The sequence below is a fragment of the Podarcis cretensis genome (assembly GCF_951804945.1).
Source record: "Podarcis cretensis genome assembly, chromosome: 2".
Taxonomy (NCBI): domain Eukaryota; kingdom Metazoa; phylum Chordata; class Lepidosauria; order Squamata; family Lacertidae; genus Podarcis; species Podarcis cretensis.
In genome coordinates, this window is record NC_137171.1 from 123,768,207 (window position 1) to 123,785,239 (window position 17,033).

The 17,033-nt window shown below is 47.1% G+C and overlaps 1 protein-coding gene across 1 annotated transcript in view; it reads right to left on the reverse strand.

The window, feature by feature from the left end:
* Nucleotides 1-9,014, reverse strand: part of LOC307206561 (uncharacterized protein) — a 63,123-nt gene extending 54,109 nt beyond the window's left edge. Inside the window, exons 1-3 of the mRNA XM_079959919.1 lie at nt 8,757-9,014; nt 7,368-7,531; nt 6,941-7,102 (exon numbers count right to left, since the gene is read on the reverse strand). Coding sequence (XP_079816045.1) covers nt 6,941-7,102; nt 7,368-7,467 — 262 coding nt within the window. The 5' untranslated portion in view covers nt 7,468-7,531; nt 8,757-9,014. The remainder of the gene's footprint in view (nt 1-6,940; nt 7,103-7,367; nt 7,532-8,756) is intronic.
* Nucleotides 9,015-17,033: the final 8,019 nt, after the last annotated feature.

Below are 17,033 nucleotides of genomic sequence, written 5' to 3' on the forward strand. Positions count from 1 at the left end.
GCATTGTAATTTGGTTGAATGTTAAGATCGAGGCTAGATCATAAATAATTGACCACCACTAAATTAGATGCAATTAGGATGATAAGCGAGATTGAGGGAAAACTTTAAACCTTTGGGAGAACCATTAGATTATATTCTAAATGAATGGGACATAAGAATGTAAACAGGATGATAAATTGCGGGAAAGAAGTGACAAAGATGCAAGTGGGAGCGGAAGACGTGAGGGAGTCCAAAGAAGTTAAGAAATTATGTTATGATATATGTTACATTGTTTATTATATTTGCATTTATGTTTTAAAATTTTAATAAAAAATGATTTAAAAAAATAAATTTTGCACGCAGGGTGGTTGCTCCAGGCTGCCCCTTCCGTTCCTGCTTGGCCAGGTTGTCTCATGGCCTGGGGTCCCTTCTTCATCATGTACACTGGCCTTGAGCCTGGCAGGGCAAGCCAATCATTATTTGGGGATCCAGAGGGATATTGTTGCTCAAACATACCGCTTGCCTATGGAGAAGCTGTCTGCCTGGAAGGAAGTTATTTTGTAATACTTCTTCTGAAGCAAGTGATGCTTCATCAGATCCGATCTTCCTGGGTCATTTAATTAATCTTGCATGCAGATTGGTTGTCCCAGGCTGCCCCTTCCGTTCCCACTTGGCCAGGCTGTCTGCGGCCCGAGGTTCCCTTACCTTCGTGTACACTTACATGGCAGGATACCTTGAACCTGCACAGCGATTTTCAGGTTCATGCTGATGCTGCTGGATCTTTGGCCTTTGGTTTTTTATTTCAGGTGCTGCTGGTGTGCAAAGCCATGGCCTCAAGCCTAGTGTGGTGAGGCTACCATGTGACCTAACTTTGCTTGAGTTTTCCCCATTGTAGTAGCAGTTCACATCTGGACCAGGAGTTCATTGACCGTCAGATCTGCTTTTGGTCGGATAACCAGGCAGTGGTGAGCATCTTGGCAGAACAGTCCACATGCTCCAGCAGAGTCTCCGCCCCTCCGCTCATGCTTTTGAGCTGTACTGCTTAAGGTTTAATATTGTGCTTGCTGCTCACCTGTTTACGGGATCCTCTAATGATATTGCTGACACTCTATCCCATTTTCAGATGGAGTGCTTCAGATCCTGGGCTCCAGACACTCAGCTATTGCTGGACTTTTCCGGACCACCTGTTGCACTTTGACAACAATTAGTAATTACAGGGAGTAGCAGCTTCCATTCCCCTTCTGCTTTTTAGCTCTTATGAGAAGGCCTGGACTGATTTCTTAGGGTTTTAGTTGACAGCCCTTGGCCTTCAGAGGAACTTGCCCCCATACGCTGAGCACATCCTGCAGGATTTGGCCCACCTGCTACAGATTGGATGTGCTGAAAAAACTATCAGAATTCAGTCCACTGCAATGTCTGTTATAGTGAAGCTTAATTTTCAGAGACCTTGAAAAAAGTTTGTCGTGCACAGGGCTTTGGACGGTTGGAATAGGCTCCAACTCCATAGGATGGCCCACCTCTTCAATTGGGCCAAGTGGCCAGGACGCTCAGGATCCAACCGACGGCCATTTCCTTTTTCTGCAAAGCCTTTTTTAATAAAGACCCTTGCGCCAAATTTGTGGTGTGCAAGGCTGGGGTAGGCTGGGCACTCTATCCCCTGTGGTAAGGAAGCCTATAACTTTTGATTTGCTGACCAGCATGCGCTTAAAGTTGAGGAGCATTTGCTGGTTCAAATATGTAGCACGACTTTTTTCAGCCGCCTTTTCTTTAGCCTTTTTGGCGCCCTGAGGGTAGGTGAGGTGGTATTGGAATTCACCTGTGGCAGAGAGTCAAGGGGACTGCTTTTGCAGGACGTAACTTTATCCCCTTCGGAGGTGGTCCTGTTTATCCGGAATTCGAAGACAGACCAGTTAGGCAGGGGTGCCACTCTTAGGCTGCCTGCCACTGGGAATAAGGGTCCTTGCCCGGTGGAGGATACCTCCAGGTATTTGGATCTCAGGCCACGGGGGAGGGTCCATTCCTTATTCATGAGGATGGCGCCCCATTGGCTAGGCATCAATTTGCTAAGGTGATGCGGAAAGTGATTGCAGCTTGTGGTTTGAAAGCAGCAGGTTACGCCCCTCATTCTTTCCGCAATGGTGCTGCCACTACAGCAGCTCATTGGGGACTGTCTGTAGAAAGAATTAAGAACATGGGCCTTTGGAAGTCCAATGCATTTTGTGGATATGTGCATAGACATCGTTGATCACCCATTACTTAATTTTGCTTGTCTTCTCTTAGGTGTGGCTGCTGTTCGCATTGTGGGCCACAGCATTGACTATTGGGCCGGTATCAGAGCAAGGGAGTCTAGACTTGGAGTCAGTCTTGGCCTTCCTCAGCACGCGCAAGTGTCTTGGCTGTCCAGGCGTGGAATGCTGTGGGCCGAATAGCTTCCCTTGTTCGGAAGCATGTGAGGTTGGAGGGGCCCCGTACAGCTATCGTGCTGCAGTTAGAAGGAAATGATCTGCCTGCCACGGACTGTTGTTCTTTACGTTTTACAGTTCAAAAGGACCTGGCTGAATTGGCAGAGTTTTTACTGGGTGTGAAAGTTTTTTGGTCCCAGTTGCTGCAGAAGCGCACCTGGCGTGGCAGTCGCTGTCCAGCTGCCACTGAAGGAGCCAGAAAGCGCGTTAATAAGGTGGCAATGAAAACAGTCATTGCTCATGGTGGTTCCGTGATTGCGCACCCCAATATCACCTTCAAGGAGGCCGTCCTTTTCAGGGACGATGGTGTGCATCTTTCCCCGTTGGGAAATGACACATGGTTAAATTCTGTTGTGTTGGGTTTGAAGGTGGGGTTGCAGCTGTGAGTGGTTGGCGGCGAGCTTGAGTGCTCGGTGGCGGTTAGGCATTGGTTTATGGTTTGGTTGGTTGAGGGGCATGGATTGGCTGTGCCTGCCCCTCTAATGCTGCTGCTGCAAGGGATTCCGTTAAAGGAATTGGGGGCTAACTATTGCTTGTCCACTCTGTCAAGGGGGCTCGGGCCATAGCAATGAGCTCCTGGTTGCATTTGGGGTGAGGGCAGGTTCCCTGCTCCGCGTAACCCCCATTCTGACTTTCGCATCGTGCGGAATGTCAGTCTGTCCCCCATGGTGGGGGCAGATAGTCGCAACCAATGCCTAAGCAACCACTCACAAATTTGTATTTTAATAAAGTTGTGGCCAAAATTATGCCAAAAACCTTAAACAAAAATTCTGTGTGATGTGTGAGTTATTGGGGTGGACCTGGGGACCTCGACACGCAAGGGAGAATCCAAATTGCTTCCTCGGTGAAGAAGATACTCTTATTTCCCCCCTTTGCACAGCCATCATGGGGCTTCCTTAAAGCACCAGCCATCTGACTGGTGTTGAAATAATTTGACTGAACGGAGAAGTATTAAATGTTCAAAATAAACAGCAGTGGTCCCTATCCACCCCTGCAAGGCTTTTCTTTCCAAGTGCTCTTTCTGTGTAGGCTGAGCTGCTTATCCTTCTGTCTGAGCTCTAGAGGGAGCAGCTATTTTCCTTGAGACCCCCAGTCCTTCCTTCAAGTAACCTCCTCCCCCCTGTCCCCAAATACGCACGGGAACAAAACGATTGCTTATTGTAGAAATTCCTTTATTTCTTTAGCTATTAGTGTCTACTGTATTTCAAAATCAAAATTTTAACACACACACACACACACTTTTAAGTAACTTTTCTTCACTTTGGTGATGAACACCAAATCCAGTTCTCAAAATGGAGCCATGCATTGCTTCAGTTCTTCCCTGGCCTAAAAACTAGAGGCACCCGATGGTATGACCAGAAGTGGGTTAAAATTTCCAAAATGAAAACACTTATTGAACTGGATTCTCCCCTTCTTCCTTCCTGTGATAATCCATTAGATATATTTTAACGCATTGCCTAGACAGCTGCCAATTGAGTTAATCTAAATTAGCTGGCACTAATTGTGCCTGTAATGAACTCCAGGCATGCAGGCCTCCGACTGCTACCAAAGTTTATCCTCAAGATTTGTGTGCTTCAAAGAACCCTGGCTAAAATGGAAGGGGCGGTTCTAAGAGTTTATTTACAGATCCCTCTGCTGAGCAAAGAAACAACTAAAATTTCGAGAAGCCCTTAAACATCTTAACGTTTTAAAGATCAGACCGGTTAAATCTGCAAAACGGGGAACTTTATGGATTCCGTGATCCCCTTAATAATACAGGAATAAATGCTACTCCTTTGTCATCCATCTGCAAGGAGAATGTGGGACACCGCTGGAACAAAGAAAGGGAATGCACAATCACTAAAAACATTTCTAAACTACCCGGCTATTACAAAACAAACCAATTAATCCTGGCCCTCTTTACTTAATGAACTAGTTCACTGGATACGACCAAGGATCTTTGTGAAGGAGCCATCTTGTCTCCAGGAGCACCAGCCAAAAGCCTCCTGGAGTTGACATACAGCACATGAATGTTTCGGCCTGTCCATGTTCTTTTTCCAGATTAGATACTTTCATACAGAGTTTGAAAATATTAGCCCTTCCTTTCGTCTATATTCAAAGCTGTTCCTTACAGTCAACATCCTCCAGTTCTTGTGTGACTTGCTCAGCTTCTGGAATTCCTCTTTTGAGAAAAGGACAGAAGGACAACTCACAGGATTTGAAATGTTGTCACAATGGCCTGCAGGGGCTTTTGAGATGCAGTACAGACACCCAAGAAACAGGTCTTGAGCTTTGCTGCTGGCTAGAACAGACTCACCCTCTTATATTTTCAGAGAAAAATATGAGTACTTTTAACTTGGTGTGAGTTTGTTGTGGTTTCTTGCTTCTATGAATTCTTTGAATGGTTATAAACCAAATTTTCCACTATATTGCAAGCATCTTTATGGTTTCTTTCCCACGTGGGTTTTGTGATGAGAATGAAGGGCTGAGCTGCAAGTAAAGGTCTTTCCACATTCAAAACAAGAATACGGCTTTTCCCCTCTGTGAATTCTCTGGTGTGTGCTAAGGCTTGAACTCTGGCCAAAGCTCTTTCCACATTCAAAACATGCATATGGTCTTTCTCCTCTGTGAATTTTTTTATGTATATGAAGGCTTGTACCCTGGCTGAAGCTCTTTCCACACTCAAAGCACTCGTATGGCTTCTCCCCTGTATGGATCCTGTGATGGCAAATAAGTTCTGTGTTAGTACAGAAACCCTTTCCACACGTCACACACTTATATGGTTTTTCACCTGTATGGTATCGCACATGCACTTTAAGGTGTGAACTCTGACTGAAGCTCTTTCCACACTCTGAGCATTTATACGGCTTCTCACCGGTATGAGTTCTCCGATGTGAACTGAGATGTGGACTCTGACGGAAACTCTTTCCACATTCCAAGCATTTATATGGTTTCTCCCCTGTGTGAGTTCTCTTGTGTAAAGTAAGGCTAATTAGATGGGCAAAGTTTCTTCCGCACTCCAAACAGCTATATGATTTTTCTCCGGTGTGGATTTTTCGATGTGATGTAAGGCTTGAACCATAAGCGAAGCTCATTCCGCACTCCAGACATTTATACGGCTTCTCCCCTGTGTGGATTTTTTGATGAGTTAGAAGACCTTGGCTATGATGGAAGCTCTTTCCACAGTCAAAACAGGTATACGGTTTCTCCCCTGTGTGAATTTTTTTATGATATACAAGGCCTGAGCTGTTACTGAAGGCCTTTCCACACTCTAGACAGGCATATGATTTCTTCCCTGTGTGAATGTATTGATGTTTTTTAAGATTTAAGCGGCAATGGAAGCCCTTTCCACACTCCAAGCATATGAACGGTTTTTCTCCTGTGTGGATTCGCTTGTGTTCAGTAAGTTGCGAATGCCTACGGAAGCTCTTTGCACACTCCAGGCATTTGTGGGCTTTCTCTTCCGTGTGGATTCTGCAATGTGAGTTGAGGGCAGATTTGCTTCTGAACGCTTTGCCACACGATGGGCACTGATTTGTTTTCTCTCCCTGGCGGTCTTTCTCCTGGACTGGGATTTGATGACCGTCATCAGGCTGCGCAAGAATGCCTTTATCACGCTTGGTTACGTCTGACGAGACTCGGGAACAACGACTGTCCTGTCTACCACCTGCTGGAACTAAGGGAAAATCCAATTTAAGAGCATAATCCCCATTACAATCCCAGCAAGACTTGCAAGCCCCTCGAGGGCTGGTTGCTGCAAAATGCAAACTGAGAAGGAGTCTTTTCAGTCCATCATCTGCCAAAGGAGGAGAAAGCAAAGCAAAGCTTTTTAATAATGGCAAACTCTCCGCGGTGGCATTTCTCTCTCTCTTCCTAATAAATGCATTATAATATCAACCCCAGAGTCGGTCACGACTAGACCTAATGGTCAGGGTTCCCTTCACTTTACTTTTTAATATTAATTCCAGAATGGCCATTAATTCTGAGATGATCGTGGGCCTTTGACGTGCTTCGTCTAGTGGGGGGTGGGACTGATTCAACATCCCAGCTAAGTTCCTACAAAGAAAGCTTGCAGGAGAGATGCTGTGAGCTGTGGAAACGGACACAGATTCTCACCCCAATGGGTCAAACCAATCCTGGATGAACCATAAAATCGCAGAGTTGGAAGGAACCACAAATGTCATCTAGTCCAACCCCCTGCAATGCAGCAATCTTTTCTCCAAGGTGGGGCTACCAACTAGGCTGTGGGAGCCTCCCCATGTGTGGAGCTCCCACTCGCAGTTTCCATGGTAAAAGAGAGGTGTCTTCCTCCTGACCCCCACCAGAGAAGAAACCTGGAGTCATGCCTGAAAATGAATCTTCTACACATCACCATTAAATCATTCCTTCCCTTTGTTTTTACCTTTTATCTCTGCCAGTCCAGAGCTCTGGCCCTGCAGCCTCCCTCGTTTTCTTGCCAGGGGAGCTTCCTCACTCCCAACATCTCCCTATGTCCCCCCTCTCCATTCCCTGCAACTCACCAGATCTCTCTGAGGGTCCTGGGAGGGAAAGCTTGGAGGTCGTTGGGAGGAATGCAGGAGGCAGCCGGACCAGGTCAACCGTCCACCTTCCCCCTTCCATCCTCGCTAGGATTGCGGGATCAGCCTCTTTTATCCTTGCTGAGGAGCTCAGAAGGCATTTTCCTGGGACGGAAAAATAAGCAAAAGGAGCCTCTGAGGACCTGCAGGGATTCTCCTGCCCCTGAAGAAGCCCAAATGGGGCATCCCCTCAGCAACAGTCCCCAACAGAATCTTCTTTCCACCACCATTAAAAAACATTCCTCTCCTTTCTTTCCATCGTTCATCTCTGCTCTGGCCCTGCAGCCTCCCTCATTTTCTTGCCAGGGGGGGCTTCTTCACCCCCCCCCACATCTCCCCAGGTCCCCCCTCTCCATTCCCTGTCACTCACCAGATGTCTCTGAGGGTCCTGGGAGGGAAAGCTTGGAGGCCGTTGGGAGGAATGCAGGAGGCAGCCTGACCAGGTCTACTGTCCATCTTCCCCCTTCCATCCTTGCTAGGTTTGCAGGATCAGCCTCTTTCACCCTTCCTGAGGAGCTCAGAAGCTGCAAGTTCCTGGGAGAGAGATAGAAGCAAAGGCAGCCTCAGAGGCTCTGCTGTCATTTTTCCGCGAATGATAAGCCTGCCTGGGTGTGGAGCTCCCACTTACAGCTTCCATAATAAAAGAGGAGTGCCCCACTCCTGAACCCCACCATGTGAGGACAGTGGAGTCAAGCCTGAAAGAAGATCTTCTTCCCACCACCTTTAAAAACATCCCTTTCCTTTTCCCTCTGCCATCCTGGAGCTGTAACACGGCTGCTTCCCTTCCATTCCTCCTCCTCTTTCCCCTCACTGGCAACGGGCGTCCAGGGTTTCAGCCAGAGGACATTCCCCCAGCCCTCGGTCCATAGAGCATCCAACTCTTAATCTCAGGATCCTGGGGTTTGAGCCCCACGTTGGGCCAAACTTTCCTGCATTGCAGGAGGTTGAGCTAGATCACCCTCAAGGTCCCTCCCAACCAGGCAATTCTATCATGCTACCTTGGAGACCCCAAAGGGACGCAGGTGGCGCTGTGGGTTAAAGCCTCAGCGCCTAGGGCTTGCCGATCGAAAGGTCGGCGGTTCGAATCCCTGCGGCGGGGTGCGCTCCCGCTGCTCGGTCCCAGCGCCTGCCAACCTAGCAGTTCGAAAGCACCTCCGGGTGCAAGTAGATAAATAGGGACCGCTTACCAGCGGGAAGGTAAACGGCGTTTCCGTGTGCGACTCTGGCTCGCCAGAGCAGCGATGTCACGCTGGCCACGTGACCCGGAAGTGTCTCCGGACAGCGCTGGCCCCTGGCCTCTTGAGTGAGATGGGCGCACAACCCCAGAGTCTGTCAAGACTGGCCCGTACGGGCAGGGGTACCTTTACCTTTACCTGGAGACCCCAGGAGGTGAGCCAGAGACTTTCTGCACACAGAGCAGAGGCTCCCCCACCAGTCCTCTTCTTATGCGTGCTAGCAGGGACCAAATCTTGGGTGGTCTCCTGCCCTCCCCACCCAGCACAGACCCCCCCTCCTTTCCCAACCAGCACCTCTCCCCTCCTCCAAGATCCCCTTTTTGGAACTGCCCCTTTCCTAACCTTGGGGGGGGGAGCAGTATCTCCTGCGCGCAGCACAACCGCCTCCCTCGCAGCTTTTCAAACGTGGGTAGAGGGGACACGCGCTCTCTCGCGCGCGGGCGCTTCTGCCCCTCCCCGGAAGTCCCCTCTAACTGGGCCTGGGTGGGGACCTGGGGGGTTTCCAAAATGCAAACGTTTCTTACTTGCTTGCTCTCTGGCTTTTGAAAAAAAGAAAACGTCACAGAGATATTTACGGGAAGTGGAGAGATGGAGCCTGGGCGCGTAGGGGACGGAAAGGTGCAATCAAATGGGAGTGGGAGATGCGGGGCGGGAGAAGGAGGATTTGCATTTGGGGAGGGGCGATTGATGTTAAAGAGGGAAGAGCCCGCCCCCCCATCCGCAGTCCGAGCGTTGCTGAAGCTCTTTCCACACTCCAAACTTTTATATGGCTTTTCACCAATATGCGTTCTGACGGAAACTCTTTCCACATTCCAAGCATCTTGCGTAAAATAAGGCTAATTCCATGGGCAAAGTTCCTTCCGCACTCCAAACATCTATATGATTTCTCTCCTGTGTGGGTTTTTTGATGCGATGTATGGCTTGAGCCACAGGTGGCTCCTTTACACAGACCCTTGGTCGTTTCCACTGCGCTAGGATTCGTGGCAATTGTTTAGAAACGTTTTTAGTCATTGTGCATTGCCTTTCTTTGTTCCAACCGTGTCCCACATTCTCCTTGCAACTTGTAGATGGATGACAAAAGAGTGGGACTTATTCCTGCATTATTAAGGAGAGCACGGAATCCATGCAATTCCCTGTTTTCAGTTATTTCTTTGCACAACAGAGGGATCCCTAAATAAACCTCCCCTTCTATTTTAGCCGGGTCCCCTCCCCTCCCCTTCCTCTTTGCAGTCTTAGAGGGGACTTCCGAGGGAGGGGCAGGAACGTGAAAGAGCGCGCGTCCCCTTCTCCATCTGAAAAAACTGGGAAGAATGCGCTTGTGCTGCGCGCAGGAGATGCTGTTTCTGCCCACCCAAGGTTAGGAAAAGAGGGGAAGGAAAGAGACGGTTCCAGAAAGGGGATCTTGGAGTGAGGGGTGGGGGAGATGCATGGGACCACCCCCAAAAAATTCAGTTCAAAGAAAGTTGCAATGGGCGCGAAGGATGGTCGTGCAGCGGCTCCCCAGGAAACGAGGCGAGGCTGGAGAAACGGATTTGGGAGAGAAGGCGCGGGAGGATGCGCATCCAACGGAAGGCGAAGCAGGATGGCTCTGGGAGGAAGGAGGAAGGCAGGTGCTGGTTGGGAAAGGAGGGGGGGCTGTGCTGGGTGGGGAGGGCAGGAGACCACCCAGGATTTGGTCCCTGCTAGCAAGCATAAGAAGAGGACTGGTGGGGGAGCCTCTGCTCTGCGTGCAGAAAGTCTCTGGCTCACCTCCTGGGGTCTGCAAGAAGCATGATAGAATTGCCTAGTTGGAAGGGACCTTGAGGGTCATCTAGCTCAACCCCCTGCAATGCAGGAAAGTTTGGCCCAACATGGGGCTCAAACCCCAGGATCCTGAGATTAAGAGTTGGATGCTCTACGGACTGAGGGCTAGGGGAATGTCCTCAGGCTGAAACCCGCTGCCAGTGAGGGGAAAGAGGAGGAGGAATGGAAAGGAGGCAGCTCGAGGATGGCAGAGGGAAAAGGAAAGGGATGTTTTTAAAGGTGGTGGGAAGAAGATCCTTTTTCAGGCATGACTCCACTATCCTCACATGGCAAGGTTCAGGAGCCAGGTGCTCCTCTTTTATTATGGAAACGGCATATGGGAGCTCCACACCTGTTGTTGTTGTTTAGTCGTTTAGTCGTGTCCGACTCTTCGTGACCCCATGGACCAGAGCACGCCAGGCACTCCTGTCTTCCACTGCCTCCTGCAGTTTGGTCAAACTCATGCTGGTAGCTTCGAGAACCTCTGTCATCCCCTTCTCCTTGTGCCCTCCATCTTTCCCAACACCAGGGTGTTTTCCAGGGAGTCTTCTCATGAGGTGGCCAAAGTTCACTGGTGCCTCGCAAGACGAAAAGAATCCATTCCGCTTGCGAAGCAAGCCCATTGACGGCTTAGCGGATTAGCGCTATTAGCAGCTTTTAGCGGCTTATTGGCTTATCGGATAAGCAGATAAGCGGCTTAGCGGCTTAGAAAAGGGGGGGAGGGGAAAAAACCCGCAGGAACTCGCAAGACATTTTCGTCTTGCGAAGCAAGCCCATAGGAAATTCGTTTTGCAAAGCACCTCCAAAACGGAAAACCCTTTCGTCGAGCGGGTTTTCCATCTTGTGAGGCATTCGTCTTGCGGGGCACCACTGTATTGGAGCCTCAGCTTCAGGATCTGTCCTTCCAGTGAGCACTCAGGGCTGATTTCCTTAAGAATGGAGAGGTTTGTTCTTCTTGCAGTCCATGGGATTCTCAAGAGTCTCCTCCAGCACCATAATTCAAAAGCATCCATTCTTGGGCAATCAGCCTTCTTTATGGTCCAGCTCTCGCTTCCATACATCACTACTGGGAAAACCATAGCTTTAACTATACGGACCTTTGTTGGCAAGGTGATGTCTCTACTTTTCACCCCTTTTACCCCTACATGGATCACTGCCTTGCCATGGCGAAGGGGCTTGAATAACTCAGAGAAGCTATGAACTATGCTGAGCAGGGTACCAAGATGAACAGGTCATAGTGGAGAGTTTTGACCAAACGTGATCCACCTGGAGGAGGAACCGGCAAGCCACTCCTGTATCCCTGCCAAGAAAACTCAATGGACAAAGACAACAGGCTCCACACCTAGGTAGGCTTATCATTCGCCAAGAAAATATCTTGGGCGGGAAAATGCCTGCAGGGCCTCTGAGGCTGCCTTTGCTACTTCCTCCCTCCCAGGAACCTGCATCTCTCCCCACCACCTCCAAACGTTCCCTCCCAGGACCCTCAGAAGGAGCCCCCCTGGCCAGAAAATGAGGAAGGCTGCAGAGCCAGATTAAAGATAGACAGGAAAGGAAAGGAAATGTTTTTAATGGTGGTGTGAAGAAGATCCTCTTTCAGGCATGACTCCTTCTTTCTTCTCTGGTGGGGTTCAGGAGAAAGACACCCCACTTTTACCATGGAAACTGTGAGTGGGAGCTCCACACATGGGGAGGCTCCCACAGCCTAGTTGGTAGCCCCACCTTGGACAAAAGGTGCAGGGGGTTGGACTAAATGACCCTCATGGTCCCTTCCTGTTATGTACTGAGTTGAATAGGATCCAAACTGCAGCAGTCTGATTGGTCCTAGAACAATAGGCTCCAAAAGGCAGCAGTCTGATTGGTCCTAGAACAATAGGATTCAGAATGCAGCAGTCTGATTGGTCCTAGAACAACGCAGCAGTATGATTGGTTAGCAGGAACCACCCAATCATGCTCCAGATAGAAGTGAATCCACAACCTGATTGGCTTACAGTAGAATTCCGGAATTAGCCAATCATGTGCAGCCCATTGTGTAAATAATGTATATAAAGCAGATACTTTGAGAGGACTTTCATTCATTCCTCCTCACCACTATGAGCTGAATAAAGAGCATGAAATCACTTTGCGACTCTGAGTATATTTCACTTCCACTCTACGATTTTATGGTTCATCCAGGATTGGTTTGACCCACTGGGATGACAATTTGTGTCCATTTTCACAGCATCTCTCCTGCAAGCTTTCTTTGTAGGAGCTTAGCTGGGATGTTGAATCAGTCCCACCCCCCACTCAATGGAACATATCAAAGGCCCACAATCATCTCACAATTAATAGGCATTCTGGAAATAATATTATAATGTGTTTATTAGCAACCGGGTGAGAGAAAGATGCCACCGGGGGGAGTTTGACCTAATTAGAAACCCTTCCTTTGCTTTATCCCCCTGGAGATGTTGGCATATTAGAACTAAAGAACAAGGCCTGATGTTAGGAACTTGGCCCTGGGGTGGTCTTCAGCTCTGGTCCATTTCTGCCCTGCAGATGTATAAAGGCATCTCGCTGTGACTTGCTCTGCTCTCAGGCTTGGTTTGCAAAAGAGCCACGAACTCATGACTGTCTCAGCTGCCACCAAAAAGGCTTTGTTGGGTGAGGGAAACATCGCTGGTCAGTAGGGGCCAGTGCCGTCTGTCTGATAATGGCAAAGGCGCTCTTGCTCCTCAAACATACTAATAAGAGCATAATAAACGTTAACCAGCAGCTCAAAGGGGAACACCTTGATGGGGGCCTGGAGGCTGGCTGGCAGCTGCCGCCATTGGGGGATGTGGGACTGAAAAGACTCCTTCTCAGCAAGGCACACAGTTGCATTTTGCAGCAACCAGCCGTGAGGGGCTTCCAAGTATTGCTGGGATTGTAATGGGGATTACGCTCTTAACTGGGCTCTTAGTTTTAGCAATGGTTATAGAGTGAACTGAGATGTGCACTCCGACGGAAACTCTTTCCACAGTCAAAACAGGTACAGAATTAAGAACTTAATTCGTTCTGGAGGTCCGTTCTTAACCTGAAACTGTTCTTAACCTGAAGCACCACTTCAGGTTAATGGGGCCTCCTGCTGCTGCTTCGCCGCCAGAGCACAATTTCTGTTCTCATCCTGAAGCAAAGTTCTTAACCCGAAGTACTATTTCTGGGTTAGCGGAGTCTGTAACCTGAAGCGTCTGTAACCCAAGGTACCACTGTATATGGTTTCTCCCCTGTGTGAATTTTTGATGATATATAAGGCCTGAGCTGTTAGTAAAGGCCTTTCTACACTCTAAACAGGCATATGGATTCTTCCCTGTGTGAATGTTTTGATGTACAGTGGTACCTTGGGTTACAGACACTTCAGGTTACAGACACTTCAGGTTACAGACTCCGCTAATCCAGAAATAGTACCTCGGGTTAAGAACTTTGCTTCAGGATGAGAAGAGAAATTGTGCTCTGGTGGCGCAGTGGCAGCGGGAGGCCCCATTAGCTAAAGTGGTGCTTCAGGTTAAGAACAGTTTCAGGTTAAGAACGGACCTCCGGACTGAATTAAGTTCTTAACCCGAGGTGCCACTGTACTTTAAGATTTGAGCAGTGACAGAAGCCTTTTCCACGCTCCGAGCATTTGTATGGTTACCCTGGCTTGTGAGTTCCACAATGTTTACTGCGGGAGCTGCTACTATTTAAGCTCTTTCCACACTCCGAGCATATTATTGAGGGGATGTGTGGAACAGGTCTCGGCGTTTCGATTTCTGGGAATGGAGTTGAGAGATGACCTAACCTGGGGAGAAAACAGCAAAGACCTGATGATGAGAGCACAGCAGAGGTTATATTTTCTGAGAATCCTCCGGAAAAACAATCTCTCAAAGGACTTGTTGATGGCATTTTACCATTGTACTGTTGAGAGTGTATTAACATGGTCTGTGTGTGTGGTTTGGGAGCTGCACGGTCAGGGGAAAAACAATGCTGTCCAGGGTTGTAAAGACTGCAGAGAGAATAATTGGATGCACTCTTCCCACCTTGGATCAAATCTATGCTTCCAGGTGCCATAAGAAAGCTGCAGAGATAGTGCAGGATAGTGCACACCCCAGAAATGATCTCTTTCAGCTTCTGCCTTCTGGAAGAAGGTACAGGGGTATAAAGACTAGGACTAGCCGCCTGAGAAACAGTTTCTACACAAACACAATTCTGGTTTTAAACACAGTATAAGGAGTCTCTATAGGAGTATATTGTATTTTAAAATGGGGTTTCAGAGTTTTTAGGGGTTTTTGAAAGTCTTATGTAGATTTTTTCAATTTCATTGTTCTGTATGGGACAATGACAATAAAGATATCGTATCTTATCGCTCTGGATGTTTGGGGAGTCTAGCTCAGCGGAAGAACAGCTGCTCTGCATGCAGAAGGCTCAGTTGCTGATGGGGAAGGCCTTTCTTTGGCTCGAATCCTGGACACCCAGCTCCTAATCTGAGTAACTGGGGCTGGTCTGGAGGTACAAAAAGTCACCCCTGAGAGAAGAGTTTCCTCTAGACTTGAGAGCTTTTTGATGCAAACTCTTAAAATACACCCATTCCAGCCATCATCCGCCACCGTCCCTGGACCAAAATACTAGCCTTGCTGCTGCTGCTGCTATTGCTCCCAAGGGCCAGACAAGGATAACTGGCTGAAGAGTCAGGAGATTTGCACTCCATCTCCGCCGCTGCCTTTGGGGAAAACCCAGAGATCAGCGTTAGACCACCATCTTTGCATGTAGAAATTCCTAGGTTCAGTCCTGTCCTTGTCCCGATCTGGAACCCTGCAGAGGGATATGAAGGCTGGGGAACAGACACATCTGTCGAATGGGATATTGGCCAGCATAGAATTCATATTCTCCTCCTGGAGGGCAGCATATTCAGAAGGTAAACCCAGCTTCAGGTGTGCATAAATAAAAGTGGGGAATGTAGACATGCAATAATAGCATACCCAAACAAACGGTCAAACAAGCTCAAAATCCTTTGCTTTCTGCTGGAAATTCAAAAATGTTTTCTTTTTCTCAACCCCCACCCCAGATGATGGGCAGAATAATGGGAATTATATGCTGTCGTCAGAAACTCCTGCGGCGGAAGAAGGAAAAGAAATGGTTGCAAATCAGAGAAAACGTATAAAACATGGAAAAGAGAAATCCTCACTTTCTCAGGGTGCTAATGTCCTTGAACCCCAAATCCTGCAGGAAGATGAAGGAAACAGCCAGAGAATGTGTCTCATGTGTGGGAAAATTTTTAGATGTGAATCACACCTAAACAGGCATTACAAGAACACACACAGGGGATAAACCACTTAAGTGCATGGACTGTTGAAAGAGCTTCTGACGGCCAATGCAGATTACTATACATCACAGAACACACACAGGGGAGAAACCAATGGAAACATTAGCGGGACTGATATAAACACGTGCAGTAAGAAATAATTAAGGGGAAGATCATTAGCATCTGAACTGGATATGCAGAAATAAAAATATTTTGTTTTTCTTGCTGAAATATTTGTAAAAGGTGAAAATGAAAAATGAAAATTGTTTTTTAATATATATATATATATATATATATATATATATATATGTTATGTTGGATATTTTGTTATGCTGGAGATCAAAAAAATACTATTTTTTAAAAAATAAAACTTTGAACTCGAATAATACATCCCCTCCTTTTTATGCCCTTTAAGAACGAATTTGTTTAGCGGTGTGGATGGGTGGATGGAACACTTTCTGTTTGCAAAAGAACATAGCTGGGGGTGCTGAACTGAGTCTTTGACCCGGGTGAAAGAAAGCCTGGTTTCACCCCTGTGTTTGTCTGGCGGTCCCCACCCCCACCCCGTATATTGTGCACCCTGTTCTTCCCAGCTTTTTGCCTTCTGGAATCCACTTGTTTGATGCATTACTGTCTTTTAATATTTTGTTGGAAGCCACCCAGAGTGGCTGGGGAAGCCCAGCCAGCTGGGCTGGGTATAAATAAATTATTATTATTATTATTATTATTATTATTATTATTATTATTATTTGTCTGGTATTGCAGCAGAGGGCAGTATGGCCCGTCTTTTTAAAATCAGGCGGCAGGTAATTGAGGCTGGGGGGGTGGTCTCCCAGGCGCCCTCCCTCCTCCTCAGCTGTGATTGACATTGGCAATCTAACTTTGGATTCCTCTTCCTCTTGCTGTTAAAGTTCCTTCCTTAGTTGTGTCTGTGAAGTGGATATTATGATTATTATGGAAGTCAACAAAATCGACGCAATATAAATAATGGAAGTTAGGGAATTCTGGGATAATATCTATAACGAATTCCAGAAATCATTCAGACTCACTTGTTAAAAAAAAAACCACAGAGATCTTTCTTTTAGGCATTTTACCATTAGAAATTCAAAAAAGACACAAGACCACTGTTCATGTATGCTACCACAGCAGCAAGAATCCTTGTGGCGAGGAAGTAGGAAAAGGAAACAATACCAACAATCACAGATTGGCAGATACTCATGTGAGAATATTTACAACTAGCAAATCTGACGGGAAGAGTTAGAGGAGTATTGAACCAGAAAATGTTTGGAGAATGGAGAATATTTAAGGATTATATAAGATCATATTGTACCAACCACACCATATTAGCAGAACTTGAGTGATACTTGTAAACACAACAAATACCGTTTGTGGAGTAGATGGGAACAATATTAAAGAATATAAAACTGTGCGGGGGAAACGACGACAGTATAAACAGTACAATGAGAATGATTGGAAGACTTGTTTTGTCAGAAGTCTTTTTTATTTAAGTGTTTATTTAAGTATTAATTAGGAAGATCAAGTTGTTTTTATGCACGTAAATCTGCTTTTTCTCCCCCCCCTGTATTTTCTTCTTTTTTCTTAATTGTTTTTTCTTTCATTTTTTTTTGTAGTATGAGATTGTGTGTAATTTAAATTAATAAAGATTATTTAAAAATAATAATAATGGAAGTACAAATACAAAAAAAAAAAAAGGAAGCACAGTATATCT